Source organism: Hippocampus bargibanti, linkage group LG10, assembly GCF_051943395.1.
Source record: "Hippocampus bargibanti isolate YZ-2025 linkage group LG10, ASM5194339v1, whole genome shotgun sequence".
Taxonomy (NCBI): Eukaryota; Metazoa; Chordata; class Actinopteri; order Syngnathiformes; family Syngnathidae; genus Hippocampus; species Hippocampus bargibanti.
In genome coordinates, this window is record NC_142743.1 from 7,337,603 (window position 1) to 7,363,969 (window position 26,367).

The window sequence follows — 26,367 nt, forward strand, 5'->3', positions numbered from 1 at the left end:
CCTCTCTCTGAATTCACATGTCAATCGCCTCAGAGGAGCTTTTTTGCAGATAATTTTACTATTGGGAAATGAATGCAAGATGATCCCCTAATAATCACTGTCGAGGAGAAGAAGGAGACCATTGAGAAACACGAACGAGGTGTGCGTTTGTGGCGTCACATGTGCACACCGCGGCTGTCATGTGAATCTCATCCTGACACATCTCTCACGCTGTGTGTTATTTCCCTGAGAGTAATTTTCTACGACCATTCTACAAATAAAGAGCCCGGTACCGTTCACCATTGCTACCATCCTTTGCCTAAAAGCTTTACACAAAGGCGTTATTTAGTCGATGCGTGACTGACACCGAAATTGTCACGTGCGAGTTGACAGCTGGGGCGGGGCTGCCACTCGCGACCTCCGCCAGCCGAAGAAGACACTTCAATTTCATTTCATTTCAACGAGTCGCTGTCACCTCACCAGTGACATGATTACGACGCTTGTGCTGGCAAGTCCAACAGATTGCTATGCCGATGGTGATTGTTAGCCGCGATCGCGCAAGTTAGGTGCTTTCCGGGATTGCGAATGTGCGTGGTGTGCGTGTTGATCTCCTCATCACAGATACTGGGACATTTCAATGAGTCGCTGTCTCCTCACTAGTGACATGATTACGACACCTCGTTGTGTCTTGTGCTGGCAAGTTCAAGAGTTTGCTTTGCCGAGGTGATTGTTAGCAGCGATGGCGTAAGTTTGGTGCGATCGCGAATGTGCCAGACGAATCGCCCCGCCCGCCTTCTTTTGTCGCGTTTTATTCCGCGTCCGTGGAATCATCGGACTCGCACCTTTTGTTGTGTTAAAATCTCTGCCAGCACTTACGGGACTCGAAGTGGATGCATATGACATTGAGGAGCTTGTTGCTGACCATAATGAGGTCCTCAACACAGAGGATTTGATTTGCCCTTGAGAGGACAAGCAGAAGCAGGCCATCCAGGAGTTGGTGTGCAGGCTTTTATTGAGCAGTTCCATCCAGAAAAGGCTATGAGAATCATCTACATGATGAATGATAATGTAATGCCTCAGTTTCGTAAGATCTTACAAGTCAGAGAGCAAACAGGTGCCAATTAAGAGCCATCAACGAACATCACAAATGTAAATAAAGTGACTTTATTATACAGTGTATTTCTGTGCAGTGTTCTTTCATTACACTACAATAGCACATTTATTATACATAGAATAAGGTATGTTGTGTGTAGTTTTAAGGCTTATTTAGTTGAAAATTATATTTTATGGAGACCTGGGAACTGATTATTCTCATTTTAATGGTTTCCTATGGGATTTTTTTTGGGGGGATACACACTTTTCACCTTACACACTCTTTGTCTGGGAACCAATTAACTTCGTAAGCCAAGGTCTTACTGTATTTTCATTTAGACTAGGCAATACTGGATGTCTTTTTGCACCTGAACTAGTTTCCATTATGAATATAACTGGTAAAATTCAACTCTAATTAATCATTTTTATCCATCCAGACAAGACATGCTTTAACAGCAGCAGATGGTGCTTGTTGCACTAAAGCATGGTGTCTAAACTCTGCTGTCCTGTCTGTTTTCCAGTAAACAGTGACCCCCAATGGAACACTTTTTTATATATGTTTTATATATGGAATGTCGAATATGGAATGTTTTTTACATATGTTTTATTTATGGAACACTGTTTATATATATATATATATATATATATATATATATATATATATATATATATATATATATATATATATATATATATATATATATATATATATACACATACACACACACATACACGTGCGTATGTGCTCCCTACGACAAATAGTTATTTTACCTGGTTCATGTTTATTTTTCCTCCTGAACCTTCGTGGCACACGGGCACATCAGGGCTTAAAGATGTCACTTCACATGCCAATAAAACGTGTCACCTCTGAGGCTACATGAGACATGTCTCTTTTAATATTCTTCATAACGTAGCACAGAGCATGAAACGTCCTTTCTTCACAAACTTATTTTCTTGGATTGATACATGGTTTGCCACCATGCAGTCGATTAGCTCATGAAATGTTGCTGTCTCGCTCAATCAGGTGACAAACATCGGTGGTTGTAATACAGTACATCAGGAAGCCAGAGAGTGAATAACATCTTGCGGAAATTGGCTAAATGATCTTCCATTGCCTGACCTCATGCACTTAGTCCAGTTGGAGCCGCAGAGAAAACCATTAGGCAAACCGTTGCAGGACTTACGGACAATGAACGTCTAAACCAGGGGTGGCAAACTCATTTCACATGGCCTTGGTATATACCATACATGCTGTAAATAAGCAAAATATCATGTCTTTCATTAGTTAGAAGCACAAGAACGTTATGAAAACGATGACATTTAATGAGCATTCCAGTTACACAACATTTCGTTTCATGAACTCTTCTTCTTTTCCTTTCGGCTTTTCCCTTCAGGGGTCGCCACAGCGAATCAATGTCCTCCATCTAACCCGGTTTTGTGCATCCTCTTCTCTCACACCAGCTACCTTAATGTCCTCTTTGACCACATCCATAAACCTCCTCTTCGGTCTTCCTCTCGGTCTCCTGCCTGGCAGTTCAAGACAAATGTGCAATTTACTTTTATCATTCACATCCCAATGATTCTACAACGGCACAAAACTTCAATAAATTGGTATCTAAAAATTTAATAATGGACTTTAAAGGACAACCGACCTCACTTTTTTGTTTTTTAACTGACACCAGAAAAACGTTGCATCTAAAATACCCAAAACACGCAGTATGATATTTTTAGTCAAATGCAAAACACCAATAAAAATGACTTAGTGTCCAAAATCTGCAAAAAATTGAGCTGCGAATTGGGCATTTTCAGAAAGTCCCGCCCCCAGTTCGTGATGTCACGCCAAGACGTCTTGCATCGCTAGTGAATCAAAACAATGGCTTCAGATTCGGAGAATATGCTTTCTTGTTACACATCCAGTTATGAATATGATTCAAATAGTTCTGAAGAGGAAAGCATACATGTTTGCAATCGATTAAATAATTTATTCCGTGTCATTTTGAGGCCCTCTTACTTTAAATATAACATCTTGGGTCTTCAGGTTTCAGCTTCATATTGGGCAGTGTATGGAAAATGACTTTCTCAATGAAGCTAGCAGAATGCAGAAAATGTTTTGATATGTGAGATAAAGCTTACAGGTAATTTGAAGTTGACAAAACAAGATTGTCTTTCAATAAAATGAATGGCACTTGTGACATTCATTTTATTCACTTAACCAGTTCAAATGTTCATTACCATGGAATAATTGTCAGGTCTTCCTTCATTTTCTGATTTGACTTCTTATGATGAGGAACCTCTTCCATTTATTCACTCTGGAGATGGAGCTTTTTGTCCTCACGTCCCTTGCCTCATTAGTCGAGGAAAAGTCAATATGTCACAAAACAGTTTTGTTACCAGCCACACAGCATCTTTCAATTCAAATCCTCTCCCAGTCAGCCAGACCTCCCTAAGTTTTCCCCCTGATTGTTGGTCAATGCTAAGACCTCTATATCTCAGTGTGGACTAATTTGTTGGCCCGCCTTCTATCTATATTGAAAGTGTACCAGTGTGAACCTTCTTTTCAACTAATGAACTACCCCTCCCCACCCCCCAACCAGCTCTTCTAATGGCTCCTCTCCCTCACTCTCCGTCTCAAGGCAGTAAGGTATATCAGTATCACTCAACTGCCTAGTGGCCTTTTAATAGGCGCATTTAATATGATGTCTGCCTTGCTGTCCATTTTCAAAAGCAATCACACTTAACCCTGACATTGAAAGTCAGACATTTTTCAAGCAGTGTCGCTGACTTCTGTTCCTTGATTTAGACATCAGTATCACAAATCCTTTTAGGACATAGTTGGGATTAAATTGCAGTTTTAATTAAACTGCTGCTGTAATATATGGGAATGGGGTCCATCCATCCATCCATCCATCCATCCATCCATCCATCCATCCATCCATCCATCCATCCATCCATCCATCCATCCATCCATCCAGCCATCCAGCCATGCAGCCATGCAGCCAAGCAGCCAGCCAGCGTTAATGTTACATTTGAACAGCTGAAAGTGCATGAACTGCCTGTAGCATTCACACTGCTCATTTGCAGCCAACTGGATGTAAATAAATAAATAACTAAATAAATAAAGAAAGAAACAGCTAAAGAAAATAAACACCTCCTCTCAAGGGCATGTTTAAATTGTTTTCCTCTTGCTCACTCCCTTTTCAAAGCTAGAGTGGGTACGTTTGAAAATGATGATCATGCTCTCCAACTTTTCGCAAACTCAGATCATTCAGTTATTGTGCCACAAGGAAGAAATGCCCAATGCACATCCTGGGTATTTCTCAATGTGAATGTGTCTAGCCTTGTCAAGGATGATACCTCCTACTGATGTCCAAAATGTTTATTATTGAACACCTTGAAAATGTGTGCACCTTGTAAACTGAAAGTACCACAATTTCCGGACGACAGAGCGCATACGATTATTAGCCTCTCACAGTACATTTCCAAAGGAAAAATAATTAACCGCAACTGTCTATAAACCGCATGTGCCCAAATTGAAACATAAGATGTTTATAAAGAAAGACGGTACACAGAAAAAGTTTTAATAACATTAACTTTTGTTTCAAAACAGCGGCTGTTACACAGCAGCAACACAACAAGGATTACGGTAGCAATGCTTATGTTTAAATGTACCGACACGTTTAAAAAAACGGCAGTAACAGCAGCAACACGTTAGCACTCGCTAAAAGGTCTAGATACAAAAACATACCAAGTCAGTTACACACAGAAGAAACATGACCAACACCACGCTCCCTCATCGATTCCCTGACTCGACCGACCCCAGCCGAACGACTCTGCGAGCTCTCGTCACCCTGCTCCTGTACAACGACTTCAGCCACCACCGAAACTTCCTCAGCCACCTCCCCACTGATGACCGGTGATCGACTGTCATCGTGCCTGGCCTCTCCAAAGGACGTTTTTTAATTGTTATTCATTTTTTCCTTCATTGCTTTCACCGACTTCGGATGCAGGAGGGGATAAGCGCCTTTCAAAACTCTGAAGGACACTTTACAGTCACAGGATATTTTTTTTCCAGTTGAGCAGCGGCAGCCACATGCGCCAGCGTAAACCTTTACATTTCAAGCATTCTTTGTGGAATTACAATACTTGTTTGGATCTGGATATTCGTCTTTTCCCTCCACACAAACTCAAAATGTTAAATTGTGACACATAAAACAACTAGTTTTTTTCTAGTCCTGTTCTGTTTGGCAATACAGTATCTTATACCTCAGTATTATGTTGTCACTGTGTGACCTTTGCAAATTAGAAATTAAAAAGAAAGCATTTTGTCTGTTTTCTTTTTTTTAAATCCTCCGTATTACTTTTGATTTCAGATCCAACAATTAAATGGGAAAAATAATACCTGGACCATTCACTAACCGTATCATATGCTTTCTAAACAAAAGTACAATTTTCAGTAAAAATAAAACAAAACAAACAAGTGCCATATTTGTCTCACTTTTGGTGAAAATACAAAGTCGCTTCTCTAAAAATGTCACTTTTATTTACTACATAACATGCCACTTTCTCTTAATCCTGATGCTCATCTTTGCACCACATACAAAACTGTAAAGATTGATGTATCATGTCGCTGCCCTATAATATATCTGCTGTTTGGAGCATACATTTCAATTTCAAACTTAACACGACCATAATTAACACAACCAAAGGATCAAAACTGGAAAAACATGACACCCGATTGCCTTTTCATTTACTTTGTGTTGAAAAGGGCTCAATTATTTTTGTTATTTTTGAAAGGTAGTGCTGTTACAATCTGATTTATGATCATATATGTATTATTTAGTTACACAATCAAATGTATTTATGATCTTGCGATATTTTTTTTCTGCTGCACAAAACCATCTTCAAGTATTGTGCCTCATTTCTAATGCTTTTTCTGTGACATTAACAGCCTCAGTTAAAAGTTGAAAAGTCGTGGTGTAGATGTTGCTTTTTGATTTATTTTTATTGACATACTACTCACTATACAGCCCTACTGATTAATGATGAGGTGTTATTCCTGTAATTCCTGAATGTTGTTTTTATGCCGAGACCTTCTTAAAAGGTCTCGGCAAGGCAAGGCAATGTCACGGCAGCTTTGACATTCAATAGAAACGGCTGCTGAATCTCAACAGAAGTCTCACAGCGAGACCTGCTGTGGACGGAGTCACCTTGGCCTACAGGCCCCAGCAGACAATAAAACCAAATTTAATCTTAGTACACTGGGGCCTTGGCTTACGAATTTAATTGGTTCCCAGACAGTGTGTAAGGCGAAAAGTGTCTATCCCAAAAATTTATTTCCCATAGGAAACCATTAAAATGAGAATAATAAGTTCCCAGGTCTCCATAAAATATAAATTTCAACTAAATACACCTTAAAACTACACACAATATACGTTAGATTTGAATCTTTTCAGATTAAATCTTGTTCTTCTTCCGGTTCAGTTCTTCATTTGTGTCGTCAAAATATTCAATCAGCAGGAAGTAAGGTGACATACAAAAAATAATATTTATTATTCAGCCAGAGCACCAAGCAAAAGTGAGACAAAGGGACCAGTGAAGAAGGGGAGGCTGTTCCCCCAACATATGTTATTTATACTTTAGCGGTTTAGCAGGAATGACCTCATTTCAAAGGGAGCCAATCGGCTGTGACTTAAAGCGTGGAACATTAGACTGAAACATGAGTGTATACACTACAAATACATGAAGTTATAAAGTAAACTACACACATATATATGTATATATATTTAGCATAACAACGTAGACTAAACTAAATAAATGAGTGGTTTATAATAATCATTGAATGTTTTAGAATGTGCATAGATAAAATAGTCCTATCATTATATCTTATTCTATGTATAATAAATGTGCTATTGTATTGTAACGAAAGAAATATTCTGCACTGTATAATAAAGTCACTTTATTGACATGTCTGATGGTCGTTGATGGCTCTTAATTGACACATGTTGCTTTCTGACTTGTAAGGTCTTACGACACTGAGGCATCACATCATCATTCATCATGTTGATGATTCTCATAGCCACAGTCTTTTCTGGATGGAACTGTTCAATAAAAGCCTGCACATCATTCCACTTAGCCAACATTGCCTAGATTCTCTCACTTGATGCTGCAGCCATCTCCTCCTTGCCCTCAGATAACAACTCCCGAATGGCTTGCTTCCGCTTGTCCTCTTGAAGGCAAATCAAATCATCTGTGTCAAATCATCATTATGGTCAGCAACAAGCTCCTTGATGTCATCTGCATCCACTTTGAGTCTGATGTTTTGTCCAATAGAAACCATGTTGTCAAAAACAACAGAGTCATGAGGATCGAATCCTTCAAAGTCCCTCTCAAAGATGCATGCGGGCCACAAATTCTTCCATGCTGCTTTCAAGGATCGAAGGTTCACATCATACCAAGCCTTTTCTATCAGCTGAACACAATGATACACATTGAAATGGTCCTTCCAATAGGCCGTAAGGATTAGTTCGGTGTCATTAGTCACGTGAAAGCATCGAGTAAATAAAGCCTTTGTGTAAAGCTTTGTTGCGAAGTATGGTAGCAATGGTGGACTTATCATATCGGTACTGGGCCGCTAAATCAGACAAACGCACACCTCGTTCGTGTTTGTCAATGATCTCCTTCTCCTCGACTGTAATTTTGTTTTGTGTCATCTTCGGCTGAGCACGAGCCTGTGGTGGTGTCTTTTTCGGTCCCATAAATGCAAAAGTATCGTTGAAGACGATCGTCGTGTGCATTCAGATAAAGGGGGTGTGGAAAGGTAGGCCGGCTGGGGCGCTGTTCGGTCGTGTGCTTTGGTGTTCTTCCGCCGAGGATTACTCCGCCAGACATGGTGGGGCGGCGCTCCATGTGTATCCCAAAAAGTAGTGCGTTTGCCAAGGTTTAATTTTCATAAATTTAACGTTCGTAAACTGAAAACTTCGTAAGGCAAGGTGTTCGTAAACCGAGGCCCTGCTGTAGTTAATATAGTGGCCGGTGACTGTTCTATAACTTAGACAAATGTAAATTGGTATCTTGGTTGGCAGTTCAGTAGCTGCAAAGAGGTCCATACACTCACCAGATATGCTAACTTGTTTGCAGAGTATTCTCCAAGCGTCTTTCCTTTCGGCTCGTTCCTAGGCACCATTGTCGCTTGTCAGGGCCTAGAGTTGACAATGATACAATGTCCCCTACAATGTCAATTTTACCAAAGTCTGTGTGTGTGGTGTGTTTGTGCTGCTGTGTGATTGTTATGGTTGTGTTCAAGGTTATGAAGCTTTGAGTACAAATTGTTAAATACCAGTTAATGGAAAATGCTAATTTTTGGATGGTCGCGGCACCTAGCATACATTTTCACCATATTCACATGGAATTCATATTTAAATGCTCAGCTCACCTTCAATCTGACCAAAGTGTAATAGTATGTATTTTTTTGTGTGAAACGCAACAAAGTGAAAGGAATTTCTCAACAATACCCAGAAATGTTACCCACTACATTGAACTCATCTCAGATGGACTCGTGCAACATGGAAAATTACTCATTCGGTTTTGGAAATCATGGAGTGGTCTCTCCTGTATAAAGGCAATCCACCATTAGCAAAATTTACAGCTTTAAATCCCAAAGTTTTGTTTTATGATCTGGGTGGGAGTGCGTGTGTGTGTGTGTGTGTTTTGTGTGTGTGTGTAGGAAGGTTAAATGGCAAACCTACACATCTAGGAAGGCACCAAAATACCAAAAGACAAGTTTCATATTTCAGAGATGACTTTCCACATTTAAGTCGGACAATGTCAAACATCATAAAGTAATAGATAAGTCCACAGAATGCTGAGTAACTGACTAGAATAGAAATGCATTTCAGGTCGAAAATATACGCAGGTATCATCCTCAATTCTAAAAATACACATTTATTAATTTTCTAAAGGAAAGGTGAAGGAGCACATTGGTAAACATGCCCCTTACCAGCGTTTTTGCAATATGGCTGTTGCAAGCACTAACATGAAAACGATTTAGCAGATAAATGATCAATTAAAACATTAACATGGTTAGCATGCCAGCTTCACAGTGCAGAGGTCGCTGGTTCTTGTCCCGCTCTGGCCTCCCTGTGTGCAGTTTGCATGTTCTTCCTGGGCTTGTGTGGGTTTTCTCTGGGTTCTCTGGTTTCCTCCCACAATCCAAAATCATGTGTAGCAGGCAGATTGAACACTCCAAATTGTCCTTTGGTGTGAGAGGGACTGTTGATTGTCTTTGTGTGCCCTGCGATTGGCTGGCAACCAATTCAGGGTTTCCCCCGCCTATTGCCCGAAGACGGCTTTGATAGGCTCCAACACCCCCCGCAACCCTATTGAGGAATAAGCGGTATGGAAAATGAATGAACTTTATTAATCGCCTGACAGCACAAAAGACACCACGAGAAGAATCAGCTAATTACCATTTGTGCAACCAGAACATCACCTGTTGTAAAGTATGACACATTTATAAAAAAATGTATTTGAGTGTGTGTGTCTGTCAGTCAACATATATACACATACATCTGCACGGTGTATCTTTTTATTTCTTTTATTTGCTCCACTAACATCTGTCTGAATTGGAAAGAGGCCACTAAGGTGTAATAGGATACGAGCTGCGTGGTTGTCTTTATTAGCAAGCAGTGGCCCTGCGTCCCACTTCCGTCCACCTCTGTTACGGGAATAGACTGCTCACGTCATTTATGCCATGCTGAGCTTTTTTACACTTGACTTGCAAATTTAGGGGGAGAGACCGGCGAGGCGAACACATGTGGCATATTACACAACGATCACCTTTTCCTATGTGTTCACCTGTATTAATGGCCTCTCAGCCTGTGCAAAAGACCTCACGAAGTAATGAGGCTGTGTGCCAATTCCCAACCCATTCTTGCTGCCATTACAGAAGTAAGAAGACATTTTTTGCTCCAGAATTCATGGCGTTCACATGGCTACCGTGGGACTAAGAAAAGAAGCTGATGAATGATCTGGATGGGTGTAGAGCTGAGAGATGTGGAGGGCAGTGTTGAATACCCCATAGCTAATGTTTGAAGCCTTAAAATAAGAACAAGGAAATAAAGGAAAGAATAAGGATGATGATGCAAGGTAACAATGATGAAAGGGTGTGGCGGGTGCTGACACCTTCTCATTTCGTGAGATTTGGATGCCCGAGATTCAAGGCATAACTTCCCTAAACATGAGGCAGACAAGAACTGTGGTCATAAAGTTCTTCACAGCTAGGAGAAAGTCAATATTTTGAAGGGGATTCAGAAAAAAAGAAGCCACTCAAATGCACAAGAAGCAAAAGGCTTGGACCTTCATGAGGTAGAAGCTCCACAACAAGGGAATATGAAACTGATTTTGGTTCTCAACACAACTTCAACTGGACCCCAAAGGTGACAAACACACCTTCAATTAGATGGCCAGTGTTTTCTCCCATTGGATCAAATCAAAGCGTTGTCAGTATTGCAAGTTGCCTAATATCATTTTTCGCATGCAAAAGTGAGTCAAACTTTATCATACTTCTGCCATATTGGAATACTTGAGGATCAGACACTTGCAAGAGGTTTCCGGCCCATGAGTGTCAAGATTACATCCACTGACTTGTTTTTGTCACTCATTGGCCTAGTTCTACAAGAGGAACTGATATGTGGAATCAAGAAACAAGCAAAGAAATATATAATTATTGGAAACCTGTTTTCGATAATACTGTAATTTCGGCCAACATTTATACAAGTGGAGGAGTTAAATGATGCACAGCAGCTCAGATTTTTGAAAAAATGTAAGTTTGTCATTTAAGCATCCCCATCCCCACTTAAATATGGAGGCTCTGTGTCAAATCTGACATTGTGATGGTAAGTATGAGTCGTAAAGCGCCCTGACAAGGTGGAATGTCAAATTACTTTTTCCTTTGGCTACAGTTAGTTTCATGCCACATGGATGTATATAATATTTCAGAAATTCATTTACAGAACACTTTGGTAGACTGTATTTATCCTGCTACTGTTTCAAATGTAAAATATAGAACAAACTAAAAAATATTTCTGTTTCAATTTTTTATTGACTTTATTATACTCTAATTTGAAAAGAAATAGGTCCAGTTACACTCACTCATTTCTACTGCATGTTTCTCTGAGGATATCAACTTCTTAATACGTGACCAAAATGCTTGATCCCCCTACGTAAGTGACACACATACAAATACACACCAAGAAAAGTCAAATAGATACACTTCCTTGTCATTTTATGGTAAAATACTGCACCCCAAACGGACACTTTTGCTAAAGCATGATCATACAGACACATGGCCAACCTGCCCTTTTCACCACCTTCCTCAATGTTACTGTCAGCTGCCCGCCCCTCCCCACCCCAGGGGCTAATTTCATACATTATATATTTTATTCCTCCATTATTGCATGACTGTCACTAACACTATTAAACCCCTCTGCTACCACTTGATATTGCTTGAGTAAGTGCCATAGTCAGTGCATTATCTCAATAAAATTAGCCTGCCAGCTATGTTATCAAGCTGCAGTTCAAACGTATCCACATTGTTGGAATTTAGCCGTTTTCCAGTCGGATGAGGGCTAGAAGTGTGAGGTAACGCAAAATGAGAAAATGGTAATTGTGATGGGTTGTGGTTTGGCACAACCTGACACAGAGGTGGTTCAAATTCTGATTCCTTGCACATGTGTCTTCTCTGCCCCCCCACCAGCTTAAACACTTGTTTTCCCGGTGAAGTATTCACTTGCAATTCATCTGAGTAGTTTTCAATAATATCTAACAAACCCGTCTCCTATGAATGAAATACTGTACAACGGATGTTGGTAAAAGATCCATGATCTAAAATAAAACAAAACTAAATTGAGCTCATTGTTTTTGGCAATAAAGAAGATTGTAAACACCTGCAGTGACTCTCAAAAAAACAAGTTCAAATCTTTGTGTGCTGGTAGAATAAGATCTGACTTTCTGCAGTCATAGCGAATCATTCACAAAATCTTTGTTTTAATCTCCAATAGCCTTCATTATTCTAATAGTATTCTGACTGTGTTCCCTCAAATAGATCAAAACATATTACTGTCGTCTTTACACTGGCACCCAGTCAGCTTTTTGAAGTTTTGCTTCTGATCTATAAATCACTGTATGTTGTCGCTCCTGAATACATTAAAGCAATACTAATTTTAATTTAAACACAGTAACGGTAAGAGACCTCCAAAGGAGGGTCAATTGGGGGAACCCAGACATAAAAGCAAACATGGTGCTGCACCAAAATAATAAGCTGCCAATAGATATGAAGTCTTCCCCAGGAGTGAATGTTTTTAAATCCAAGTTGAAACTTATGCTCCTGATCCACCCAAATTCTTGTTTGAGGTCTTTTAAAGCATTTTTCCATTTGTTTTACAAACTCTTGTTCTGGCTGTATTTAGTAACTATAGTAAGCTATTTTTACCTCAGTTTTTAAATATCTGTATTGATTGTCTTTGTAAATGCAGTTCAAATGTGAATGTAAAGAACTTTGAGTTACGTAGTGTTATGAGAGGCACTGTGTAAATAAAGCTTTAGGTGACCGATAGCTAGATTTTCTGTTAAATAACTAGCCTCATTCGGGTCTCCACTAGTGTGTTTTCCACACGTTAAATTAACATTCAGTCTATTTAATGTATACATGTATGTGAATGACTCTTTTTTCATCTCTTTAAGCAAGAATTAAATGTAAGATCAGCTTGTTTAGCATCCTGCATGGACAAATAACACCATTCGACCCTCTTACTTTTCATCATGGTCTTAACTTCTGAAACAATACCTGATGGTTGGGCTAAAATGGACTTGTCAATTCCATTTAATTTATTTAAGTCCTGTCCTTTAATTAATTAATCCTTTAATTTATGTCCTGTTTTGACTGACCGTGTGAAAACAGTGGTTGGATATAAAATGTCACTCATTATAATTATTAACTGTGAAGAGGAGGTTATAATCATTTTTCAAACTGCAGTGCCTTGACAATTTAGGTTTGTATCGTGAACATAATGGCCCTCAAGGTCAGCTACATCATTACCCGTATCCATTTTTTAACCCAATGAGAAGTGCAATTTTCACGAAGCAGATAAGGCCTCTTACTACGTTTTGCAAGAGCGAAATATCAGCTCTATTTCGAAAATGCATTTAGAATTTTAACAATGATTGACAACAGAATATTATCATAGTATAACCACACAGCAAACGCAGAAGTGGATATTATGTCTGTCTGTCTGTAGGTAGGTAGGTACTTATGTATTTATTTATTTATTTATCCATTTATCTATTTATTTATAAGTGATCCGCCGTTGGCTGTTAATCCAATTTCAAGATTTTTCTTTTAATCAGAATCATCTTTATTGCCAACTACAGTGAGACCTCAACTTACGAACACCTTATAATACGAACTTTCCATCATACGAACGTCAAATTTATGAAAATTAAGCCTTATAATAAGCACTATTTTTATAATACACACCCACCACGGCCGGTCCATCAAGCACACGACCTTCGGATCTGGCGAAAGTGATCTTCGGCTGTAGCACACGACGAACAGCGCTCCAGCCGGCGCTACTTTCCATACCCCTTCTCATTGAATGCACACGTCGATCGCCTACTTGGAGCTTTTTGCTGATAATTTTACTATTATGGGACCGAAAATAAACACCACAGGCTCGTGTTCAGCCTCAGTTCAAATGTGGTGCGTTACTATGAATAAATTGAAGAAACTACCAGCCATACACGTCTACTCTTCTCTGTTTGTTTGTCATCCAAGACTTGGGGTGCGTTCAGGTTCGAGAATAGCGCACAACTTCTTATGAATCTAGGCTTTTTGGAAAGCATTGTCTAACTGAATGAGTGGTGACAAATACTTGCGAACGTTTTTGTGTTGCTACACTTGAACGCACCCCCTGGTCAAAATGCGATAGAAGTGATTGTGATTGGCTAAAGGGTAGAGTCATGTGTCATGGTAAGCCAATCAGAGCTAGTGTTTTCACACACAACGGAACAGCGTGTCAATAGTCACGCTAAATTGTCACGTGCGAGTTGACAGCTCGGGCGTGGCTGCCGCTGGCGACACTTCAATTTCATTTCATTTCAACGAGTCACTGTCACCTCACCAGTGACATGATTACGACGAAAGTGCATCGCTATGTCCTGTGCTTCAAAAGTTTGCTTGTGCTCCCAAAGTTTGCTTTGCACGAGGTGATTGTTAGACGCGAGTGTGCCATTTTATTCGCCCCGCCCGCCTTCTTTTGTCGCGTTTTATTCCGCGCCTGTGGAATCATCAGAGTCGCACCTTTTGTTGTCATAAAATCTCTGTCAGCACCTACGGGACTCGAAGTGAATGCAGATGACATCGAGGAGCTTGTTGCTGACCATAATGAGGTCATCAACACAGAGAATTTGATTTGCCTTCAAGAGGACAAGCAGAAGCAGGCCATTTAACAGTTGATGTGCAGGCTTTTATTGAACAGTTCCATTCAGAAAAGGCTATATGAATCATCAACATGATGAATGATAATGTGATGCCTCAGTTTCGTAAGACCTTACAAGTCAGAAAGCAACAAGTGTCAATTAAGAGCCATCAATGACCATCACAAATGTAAATAAAGTGACTTTATTATACAGTGCAGTGTATTTCTTTCTTTACAATACAATACATTTATTATACATAGAATGAGGTATGTTGTGTGTAGTTTTAAGGCTTATTTAGTTGAAAAGTATATTTTATGGAAACCCGGGAACGGATTATTCCCATTTTAATGGTTTCCTATGGGATTTTTTTTTTTACATTTCGACTTACACACTCTGTCTGGGAACCAATTAAGTTCGTAAGTTGAGGTCTCACTGTATGTATAACACACAAGGGATTTGTTTCCGGTAGAACGCGCTCACTAGTATCATCATCAAAAATTGCTAAGTGGCACTATACAGTTCCATTTGGGCGACTGTTGAAAGAGTTCAAAGAGTTAAGTCCAGTAGGATTTTCCGCGCCCTAGTTTTGATTCTTGCAGTGTGCAAGTCCTCGAGAGTGGGTAGGACGGTGCCAATAATTTTTTTTCGCCGTCCTAACTGTCCGTTGAAGTTGGATTTTGTCCATTTTTGTGGCGGCCCCGAACCAAACGGTGATGGAAGAACACAGGATCGATTCGATGACAGCCGTGTAGAAATGTTGCAGCACCTCTTGGCCATGCTTTTTTAGCAGCCTCAGGATGTACATTCTTTGTTGGGCCTTTCTCAAGACAGAGTTGGTGTTGACCTCCCACTTCATGTCCTGGGAGACTGTGATTCCCAAGAACTTGAAGGTCAACGGTTGACACGAGGCAGCAGTGTGAGGGGTAGCTGTGGTGATGGATGTTTCCTGAAGTCCACGATCATCTCTACTGTCTTGAGCGTGTTCAGCTCTAGGTTGTGACGGCTGCACCAGAGCTCCAGCTGCTCCACTTGTTGTCAGTACACAGACTCGTCGCCGTCTGTGATGAGACCGATGACCGTGGTGTCTTCTGCGAACTTTATGAATTTGACAGCTGGGTGCGTTGAGGTGCAGTCGTTCGTGTAGAGAGAGAAGAGCAATGGAGAGAGGACGTATCCCTGCAGGGCTCCAGTGCTTGTGGTTCGTGTTGAGGATGATATAGTTCCCAGTCTGACCTGTTGTGTCCGTCCTGTCAGGAAGCTGAGGGTCCACTGGCAGATCGTAGGGGACACACCAAGCTGGAGAAGTTTGGGGATGAGGAGTTCTGGGATGATGGCAGCTGATCATAATTGAAGTGACTTCACCAATTATCATGTTACAATTTGTACAATGTCCAAGTCCCTGTTTTGTCATTTTGACAGTGTGCCATCAATTTCTTTCTACATAAACTCATGAGGAACAAACCACAAAGAAATCGTGTAACAACACTTAAAGAAGAAACATTGATGTGAATTCGGATATGACCCATGTAAATATGTCAAAGGACTCCATGCTCAAAGTATGCTCCTCTCGTCTGAGCTTCCTTACCATGCCTTTCATTCATGTAAACCCCCATGCAGTCCCGTGTTGCATCATTTAACATGATGAATAAGAATGTGATGCTTAGTTCTTTTCATAAAACGGTCTCCTCCAGTTTTGCAGACATGAAAAGCAATGGATTTGAAAGTTGATGTATTATATAATGTCATCATGCATCGTTGTATATTCTTTTTACTCATACTTTCATGTTCTTTCATGTATTTCAGGCACGTTACAAACAAAGCCTGGACCCCACAGTGGACGAGGTGAAAAAGCTATGCACGTCACTCAGACGAAATGCCAAAGAGGAGCGGGTCCTCTTTCACTACAACGGCCATGGGGTTCCACGGCCCACTGTCAATGGAGAAATTTGGGTTTTTAATAAGGTAACTCAACTCATTAATTACAGACTGAGAACATATCGCATGCTTGTGCGCATCGAAATTCAAGATGCAATTTTATTTAAATGGGTAATTGCAGCAGAGTAGACATTGAAGTAGGGTATCTTGTTCTACCTATGGCCTAAAATTGTCATCTGAGCCACATCTGTGTGTAAAGGCAAATCCAATCCAATCTGTGTCACACTTTACCTGAGGGTTTCACTTCAGGGAGAAACATTTGCATGGGGATCACTCATTAATTCCTTCTCGATATGAAATGTTATTTTACCCTACTGTTTCTGATGATTTGATGTTTCGAATGTGATGTCGACCGTTGATCAATCACATAACATGCAAGACAACCAAGACCTTTGCTGTCTAGAAACGTTTTTCTTTTTCTGTACTTTAATATTGTGTACTTACACATCCATTCGAGGAGAAGACAGCAGCATGTTTATTTATGTTTTATTTTTATTTTTATTTCATGAAAGTTGATGTGCTGCAAATCTTTTTTGGTTCCAGACAAAGAAAACTGTTTTTCTAGTTATTTGTTTTCAGTTGAGATATATTTCTTTGTTCAGAGGTCTGGGTGGAACCACATATAAGTGGAGAGCAACCAGCTATGGACAGTAAATTTGCAGCTCAATTAATGTGTCAAAAGAGGAAAAATATATTATTGCAAACTCAGTATATACCTCCAAATCAACCAGGACAAGATGCTTAAAAGGTTAACCATATTTATTTTGGAATACATTAGTAACAGTATCTTTATTTGCTTTTTAAATCGATACCGCTTTGCAGAGGTTTATATATTATGTAGTGTTTCTTTACATAGAAGAAAAGCAGACAACTTTTCGTGAAAATGCACAATGTCGATGAAAAACAGAGAGAGTATGTGATCGTTTCTGCGTCTTTTAACCGGGAATATTTACTTTTCACAGATAAATAACATGACATTTCGATTAAAATGTTTACATACAGAAACAGATATTCACTTTTATTGTGAAGGAATTAGGTTTATACCAGGATTAGACTCATCCTTCCGTCTCCACTTGAAGCAAGCTAAGTATCATGCAAAAAGTGTGAAAAACAATTTGTACTCTGGTCACGTACATTTGAGATTGAAAGCATTATGTACATAAAAATGTACATGAACGGCAGTGATACATGCACTATTATTCTCTCTCTCTCTCTCTCTCTCTCTCTCTCTCTCTCTCTCTCTCTCTCTCTCTCTCTCTCTCTCTCTCTCTCTCTCTCTCTCTCTCTCTCTCTCTCTCTCTCTCTCTCTCTCTCTCTCTCTCTCTCTCTCTCTCTCTCTCTCTCTCTCTCTCTCTCTCTCTCTCTCTCTCTCTCTCTCTCTCTCTCTGTGTCTCTCTATCTCTCTGTGTCTCTCTATCTCTCTCTCTCTCACTGTTATGAGGTGCAGAAATACAAGAATAAGGATACTTGACCTGAAAAAATACAACATGGCATTCCGCCATTCAATGAAGGGCTTCCAATCAGCCATTGCTTTATTTTATGCACTTGTGACATCTTGATCATGGGTTTTGTCGCCAATTACTACAGTTTGAATTATAAAGAGTTGAGTTGCAACACATTGGGGGATGTTTGAGTGTCAAATATGCCATTAACACCAGCATAAATTCTGAGAAAGGCTCCAGTGGGACATTGTTCACAGAAACAGTGTCCAGAGCCACAATGGTGGTAGATCCATCACAAAGCAGACCTGGGGAGGAGAGAAGAGAGTATGCTTCTCCAGCTACAGAACATAAGTCAGGAATAGAATAGAAAGCGGAAAAAAACAACTTGTTAAGAAGGAAAAGTCATCAAAACATACTGAAAGTATCTTACATAATGTCTATGCCATCAGTGAGCCCGGGTGCATCGCCATGTGCTGCCTCTTCATACTGATAGCTTTTGACAAAGTGAGTTGATTCAGGTCTGTCATTTTACACGACGAAATCGCTGCCTTGTTTCTGAAGTCTTAACAGCCATCAAACAATTTTGACACATTGGTTCAGTTTTGTCCAACTTGAGAGACAATGAAGTGAAGCAGATATTTGTGTGATTGCATGATGGCTGGAGACTCACAGTCCTGCCTATTCCTGAGTTTTCAACAATGTCCGGGGGCCAGATGTGACTCGCCACATCATTTTATGCTGCCTGTGAAAGCAAATCAAACACGTTTATTTCCCGGATGTTTGCTGAAGTCTGAAATCAAATTTCAACATGTCACATATAATCCAAAACAACAAGGCTTAATTAAACAATACATTTTTCTTGACTTCTGATTTCAAAACTAGATATCCATCAATTTGTTGTTATCCGTGGCTGCAATAATGAAACATTTATATATAACATTTATCGTCACAACGATGGCTCTCGAGGGAAACTAACTGCAATGTGGCCCGTGACAAAAATGAGTTTACACCCATGACTGAACATTGATGTTATTTTTTTCCTATTATTTTATTTGTAATCGTAACACACGGATATTACATCAGGTGTTTCACTCGTTTTTGTGGTTTATGTAATTTCCTACACTTCTTCCCCACTGCTGACTGCCGTTTTGCACGACAATATGCTGCTGCGTTGATTCAAAATGGTTAAATATGTATCCGTTGTAAATGTAACATAATAATAATACATTGAATTTATAAGCGCCTTTCAAAACGCTCAAGGTCACTTTACAGTCACAGGATATGTTTTTTCTGCGGGTGAGGAGCGGCAGCCACACGCGCCATAACTGTGTATGATTTGTTTTTTTTCCTGTAATACAAATCACCTTGCCAAACATGCCCAGAAAGAAACAAAATAAGTTGTTCTGCATTTCAAATAATTGACAAACCAGACCATATTTCATTCCTGGACCCATGTTACAGCGATGTGGCTTCATAGAAAGGGAGTGCAGGTACTTGACTTGCCTGCCTGCAGCCCAGACCTGTCTACCATTGAAAATGTTTGGTGCTAATATGTATGCTGACACTGCAAGTTCCTCCTCGGTTTAACTTCCCCTTTTTGCGCGAGCCGATCGCCGAGAGAAATTCGTCCAGGTTCTGCCTCGAGCTAAGTAATTCTAGCTACTTTTGCGTGGTCCACCCGGTCTTCCTCCGTTCCTTCTTCGTCCCTGACGAGTAACCGCGAAAGAAGCGGACACTGGGCTTCCCAAGGCCAACTGCCTTCATTCTTTTTCAGAATCGGAGAAACAGGAAACGGACACTGCGCTTTTACGGCAGTTTTCTCTCATATTTTTCACGCTGTTGCAATTGGTATCACACCTGGATCAAGTTTAATCATCGTGTCGTGCGTCGAGACAGCAAGCAGGTGGAAAGTTGATAAGTTCACTCAGCCAGATGCAGGAAGGATATTGTGAGATTTATTTATTTGAAGTTGATATCAGTTTTCGGCAGACCCCAGGTAACACTGCTCTCCAGGTTGTCCTTTGTCCCTCTTCTTCCTCCTGGAAGTGACTCGCTCAGTCTGGCTTTAAAGGTGCTTCACCTGAGCTTCTGGCCAATCGGGTCCCAGCGACAATTGGCCATTCCCAGGTGGTTGCAATCACCTTCTCAGAGTTAATTAGTGGTCGCCCAACTCTACTGTTTTGGATGGGGAGAAATGCGTACCTTTCTCCCATCCAAAATCCAGAAAACACAAAATTATTTAACATTTCTTTTGGCATCATGACACATTGTCGTTACGATCATTCGGGTTTCTTTCAGGGGGGGGTTAGTAGGTTTGGGCTCAACCTACAAGTCGGAATAAAAAAGATTCGAACCTTTTCGTTGTCGACGGATTATCAAAAAGAGGAACCGTCGCGACACACGGTGCCTCCCGCCGTTTCACACTTTTATTCATTTTGGAGGTTGTAACGGATAGAATCACTTGATATATTTTCAGAGACGACAATGACTCGCGCTTATGCAATCAACGGGTTTATTGTGGTTCATTTCCTTTCTCACATGGTGCGGAACCAGCCAGGGGCTGGTATTTCACAACTGCGATCCCGGACTTCACAACCCTTTAAGCCGATTATATGTCGATTCTCCCAAGATAAAAGGATTAATGAGTAAAACAAAAATTAATAACAATCTAATAAAATAAGAAAATAAAAATTATAATAAAATCATATTGTCAATTGTGGTCATGCTTTTGTCCATCATTAGTTAACCTTTCACAGATTGATCAGGTCTAGAAACGCTCCCGAGGCAACTTGCCTAATTCTTTAATGGTTAATTTTTATTAATTGGTGGAACTTGATTTCTTACCACTCCGGAACGATCTCGAGCCCGACCCGCTGCTGAGGTAATTTCTCATAATTCCATCAAACAAAAAATCTTCAAAGTAAATCCAATTCAAAATTGAAAAATTGATAAATCCACAATTTCGGCTAAATTAAAATTATAGTTTTCTAAGGAGCTCTCGTTCGACCAAAAGGGATGAGAAATAGACCAAGAAGATATTCTGAAGTCTGTGCCGTTGGACACATCTCACCCGCTAGCTCTCAAATCCTCAGAATCTCTATAGCTCCTGGCCATTTCCCCAAAGATTCAGGTCTGTGTTGATGCCGTTGGGCTGGTCCTTGCCCTCCGAGTCTCAGAACCTGAATACTTCGTACTGTCATCTCACTTGAGCTCCACTAAGTCTAAGGAAGACGGGTTGCCGTCCTCCTGGTCACGGAGCGCGAAGGCTCGCTGTGGTTTCATTCCCTAAAGGGAAACCAATAATTCTCAAGATACAAAAAGGAGAGGAGTAGCAGTACCGTACATTGCAGGAGTTTCTGAAAAATTACAAAGAGTCCTTTGGCAACATAAAATTCCTACTTATTTCAAACCGATAAACACGTAAAGGCAAAAATTAGTGCATCCAAAAGATAGGCTACCAAATGAAAAACAAAGTAATGTAGTTTATTCCATACATTGTAAGAATGAAAATTGTAAAGAGCAGTACATTGGGGAGACTCAACAAATTCTTTAAGACTTTATCAACATCGCAGGGATAATATAAGTGGACCTCACTCGGCAGTACATTTGCACCTAAAAGCTAGCAACCACTCATTTGATGACAATGAGGTTAAAATCTTAGCGAAAGAACATAGATGGTTTGAAAGGGGGGTAAAAGAAGCGATTCTTATAAAACAACAAAATCCTTCATTAAACCGGTCTGGTGGGGTGAGGTTCAATTTGGATCGTTCATACAATAGCCTGCTTAGGCAAAACAGGTTAGGCAACTTTCGTAATGCTGATGAGGGTCGTTATGCTGATGAGGTGATACCGGTGGGAGTGGGGGTAATAGGCCAGTCGTTAGTCAGGAATGTAGGAACAATCAGTGGGGCCACAGGGAGGGGTCCTCTGCCCCCCCAACCTGAGAGTAGGGACCTATCATAGCTGTGTCCGGCGCCACCATGTCTGGACATTAGGGATATATAAATGGGGCCGATACGACCAGTCAGACTTTAGTTCGCTGACGAAGCCTCTTGGATAGGAGGCGAAACGTCCGAAACCTTCACTGTTGTACAGATGACGGCTGAAGAAACCTTCTCATCGAAGCTGGTTATAATATATATGCATTTGCATGTTGCTAGCGTATCCTCCCGTTTAAACATTATCTTTGGTTTCACATCATATGACATCACTGGGAGAAGGCAATGATCACAAGGCAATATTCTTCACTCAAAGCGGTTACAAAATATTGTGTAAGCATTTGATTAGTATCTCTGTTCCTCTATTTGTCGTCTCGCAACGACTGGCTAAATGCAGAGGAAGTATGTATGAAGAAAAGGAACACTTTCTCTTTCTTTTAAAAACACTCTTTTTGCTGAGCTGGCCTCAGGCTGTGCTAGAGGCCCTCTGTCCCCATTAGTGGTCGAATTGGGAATTTGTACCAGGACTTAAACCATCCAATTTCATTTCCTTAATTTTTGGGCCTCTTCTCCTGCCTGATGAGGCGCGTTACCTTGACAGTCTGTCATGGATCTTGTTTTTTTCATTTGTTGGTCTTTTCGGAATGCTTTGCAATCCCCCAATGTCCTTAACTTTCAATTTCCCGTCTTTCTTTGTCTGCTCTATACCGTGGATAGAGCAGATGATTTTCAAACACAATTCAGTTCTGACTATCAGCCCACATCTTTATGGTGTTCTGAGAACACATGACATATTGGCTGATATTCAGACACATGTCAAGACAAATAATCCAATAAAATATGGATTAAATAAATCAGCCAGTGGCATTGGGCATCTCATTTTTGCTTCTGAGCAAAATGAATGAATACGAGCCTACCTCTGATATTAAAAGTATGTGAAGAGGGAAGGAAGATATCTTTTTTTAATCTCGGAGGCGATAAAATTTGCCTTGCAAGTGAAATGATATGTCCTAATCCTCTAGCAATAAATTCACCCGTAGGAAATGTATGATGATTTTCAGAGGGGGTTGTTTCTTCAAAACTGATGGAGATCCATTGTGCTTATGATTGATGAATGGTGGGGAAAATCAAAACACAGAGGAAACAAAACCGAATAAGGTATTGTTTGAAGTTAATATTTTGTATTTATTTGCACATGGATATTTATGATTGTGTTTTTCAAAAAAATCTTGGTGAAATTATTTACATGCAATGCTATCTTTGGCATTTGTTTGTTAGGCTAAATAAAAGCAGTCTGCTTCCATTGACTCTATTTGGAAATGATGTTTGCTTCCTTTGTAGTAGGTGGCACTATGCACTAAAGAGCTGAAGAAGAAAAAGAAGAAGAAACAGATGGCAACGACAAACATTTTAGAGCCTGGAGTAGGAATGCATGACTTGGAATGGATTTTACCCTTGGCTACAGTGCAGAGCAACTTTGTTGTTGCAGTTTATTGGAATATTCTAAAACATAATTTAATTCATCAAATGGAACATCAGGGGAAAGATATAGCATGTGTGATTTTAATCGCTATTTCCCCCATCTTAAGATGTCATACTCCTTTGAAACAAAAAGTAAAAAAAGAAATGTGCTTGATTTAAGTTTACCGCTGAAAGATGAACCCTTAAAATAAGAAATTGAAACTTAAAACAGGATAAATAATCAAACACTCCAAAACATTGGTGTCTTTGAGAACCAAATCATTTGCAGTGTGCCTGCTGCTATCCCAGGACTAATCTTCGATATGATAACTTGAAATATTGTTGTTCATTGCCACTATTCAATAAGCGAGCACCCACTTACATTGATGCACTGCTGTTGTCCAAACGTAGCCTTTGCCACTCGATCCCCAGCACAGCCAGAGGCGTTGTGTGGTTTTTGGTTCCTCTGTTCTTCTATCTTTTTCTTTTCCATAAATTGTTCTAAATGCACAATTAATTCATGAGAAAATGCATTCCCTCCTGTCTGGTTATGATATAACCTCTTCTGTAGCTCTATGGCCACATCGATGATCCCAAGCCCCCTGCTGTTTGATCACACTTTGATCACGCTCATTTCTCCTAACATGACATCATTAATTATTAATACTGTGATTCTACCAGTGCAATTTAATGATGCCGCGACACTCTAATCGTTTTACCATTCTCTTATGTGTTCTTCTTCAAGAACTACACTCAGTACATCCCGCTGTCCATCTACGACCTTCAGACCTGGATGGGGAGCCCTTCCATTTTTGTCTATGACTGCTCCAATGCTGGGATCATTGTCAAATCCTTCAAGCAGTTCGCCCTGCAGCGAGAACAGGAGCTGGAGGTGCGTTTACACACACATACAAAGAACACAGATAGGGACCCCCATCCCTTTGTACAGTCATTTAGATGAATTTGAAATGAGCATATTTTCTGCATTACAGTGTACAGAGACGCATTTGGGCCGCGCCCTTGCGCCATTTACGCATTTTGACAGCCACTAGCGCAACTTTGTAAATCCACTGCGTAGTACCGGTCGGTGCAAGTCTACTACGATTAGCACATATTGCTTCCTGATGTTCGCCACATTTGACATACTTTTAAACATACTTTTAAACATGACATACTGTTAAAATATCTAAAGAAACAAATTTTGTTACATCAATTGAAAACTGTTCGTTTTTCCTCAGAGGTTTTAACCTTTGTCGTGATCCGCCGGAAACTGCCAAAAGAGATAATCGAATATTCATTTGCCCATGGTACATTGCAGTATTTACATCTAACGACATTGACATAGTTGGTTGCAATATGGAGCGAGAGAACAGGAGCAAAACTCTAAAATACATTCAAAACAAGCAGCAAATGAACACAGTGACAATTCGTTAAAGAAATTTATGTGTAATATGTGGAGAGGATTAAACATGTTAATGGCTTACCCAAATTCCTAACTTTCCTTTGTAACAAGAGGCAATGTTTTCCTGTTGAGGCGTTTCGGAACTTGAAAATTTCCCATAAAGAGATGCTTGTAAGTCGGTACCACTGAAGCGATTACACAACAGCTGCAGCTGTAACACAGAACACGAAACGTAAAATAACCACAATGCAACAGAACACACAACATAAAACATTGACATTAATATAAGTAACGACCTTTCTACATATGCTTTGTTTTGATGCTATTTCTAGGTTTCTTTCTTTTATTTAAAAGCACTTGAGCAAATTGTTTTCCACAATTCCTAGCAGCTCCAAGGCTTCACCTATATCTTATACTGGAAGTGTTTATTTGTCTGTAGCAGTATCATTCCTAGCGGGTGTTAATTGGTGTGTTAATATGAATATAAATATCTTTTATCACTTCCTCTGGTCATGAAACAAATGACAGCTCTCTCTTTTAAATGCAGTGAAAGCATTTCCAATTTTTACTTGAGTGATAGCTCTTTGCACCCACAAATGCAGGAAGTGTATGATGTGCCGAAGTCATGGGGGATAAAAATAGTTTTTAATCATTCAAGAGACGATCCATGCGGGTGGCATCGGGTGGGAGGGGACCCCTCAATCACACACTGGATTGGCACCCTTTTCATAGCGGTGTGTGCGTCAGCACATTGGTGGTGCCAATAAATAAACAATCATATCGTGCAGCCATTTTTTAGCCGAAATGTGGCATGGATACTCCATCAGGCTACTCTTTGTGGACATACTCTCGAGGTAGATGTCGACATGAAATAGAGAGCTTCAAAAAAACGATGAAGCCTATTTGCTGCAAAGGACTTCCCACATCGCACAAAACCCTCTGATGTCCATGTGTGCGTGCCACCCTAGAGTGCTCTATTAAAGGGCCACCTGGTTTGTTTCAAATATATTATCACTCTGCTGTGTGCACTTAGCATACACGTTCAATGCGTTCGCTGTGGCACTTTTCTCAGACTGAAACTAAAGCAACTGCACTCACTGCTGAGACACACCAGACGGACCACCTGACCTTTTGTGCGGCTTGTTCCTCATGGTGTCACGGTTTGTGAGGTGGTGATGGCGGGTGCGGATCCCAAAAAGCAGGCAGGAGGGAGCAGGAGGTTGTTTGACAAATTGTATTAAAATAAAGTCAGCAGGAACAAAATGTAAAACATCAAAATCATCTGAATGGAAAAAATACAAAGTAGGAAAAGAAGACCAAAAGTAAAAGTCCGCCAAGGTTAAACAAACACATACACAATGCATGCAGCAAACAAGCAGCAAACATTGAACAGACACCGGATGGTCGTGCCGGGTGTCCTTTTAAGTTTCAGTGATTAAACGACCAGCACCTGCGAGGCTGCAGGCAGGGCTGACGTCGCTACCCGTTGGTCGCCAATCTGATCGGGACGACCAGCACCTGTGCAGGTGCAGGCGGGGCCGACAGCGCCCCCCGTTGGTCGCCAACCAGATCATGACAGTACCCCCCCTTCAAGGGGCTGCTTCCAGAAGTCCCAACAGTCTCCCAAAAGGTCCACTCGCCAGGG

General features: G+C 40.4%; 1 protein-coding gene across 1 annotated transcript in view; it reads left to right on the plus strand.

The window, feature by feature from the left end:
- Nucleotides 1-26,367, plus strand: part of rptor (regulatory associated protein of MTOR, complex 1) — a 182,450-nt gene that overhangs the window by 20,558 nt on the left and 135,525 nt on the right. The window contains exons 5-6 of the mRNA XM_089007081.1: nucleotides 16,348-16,506; nucleotides 24,066-24,212. Coding sequence (XP_088863207.1) covers nucleotides 16,348-16,506; nucleotides 24,066-24,212 — 306 coding nt within the window. The remainder of the gene's footprint in view (nucleotides 1-16,347; nucleotides 16,507-24,065; nucleotides 24,213-26,367) is intronic.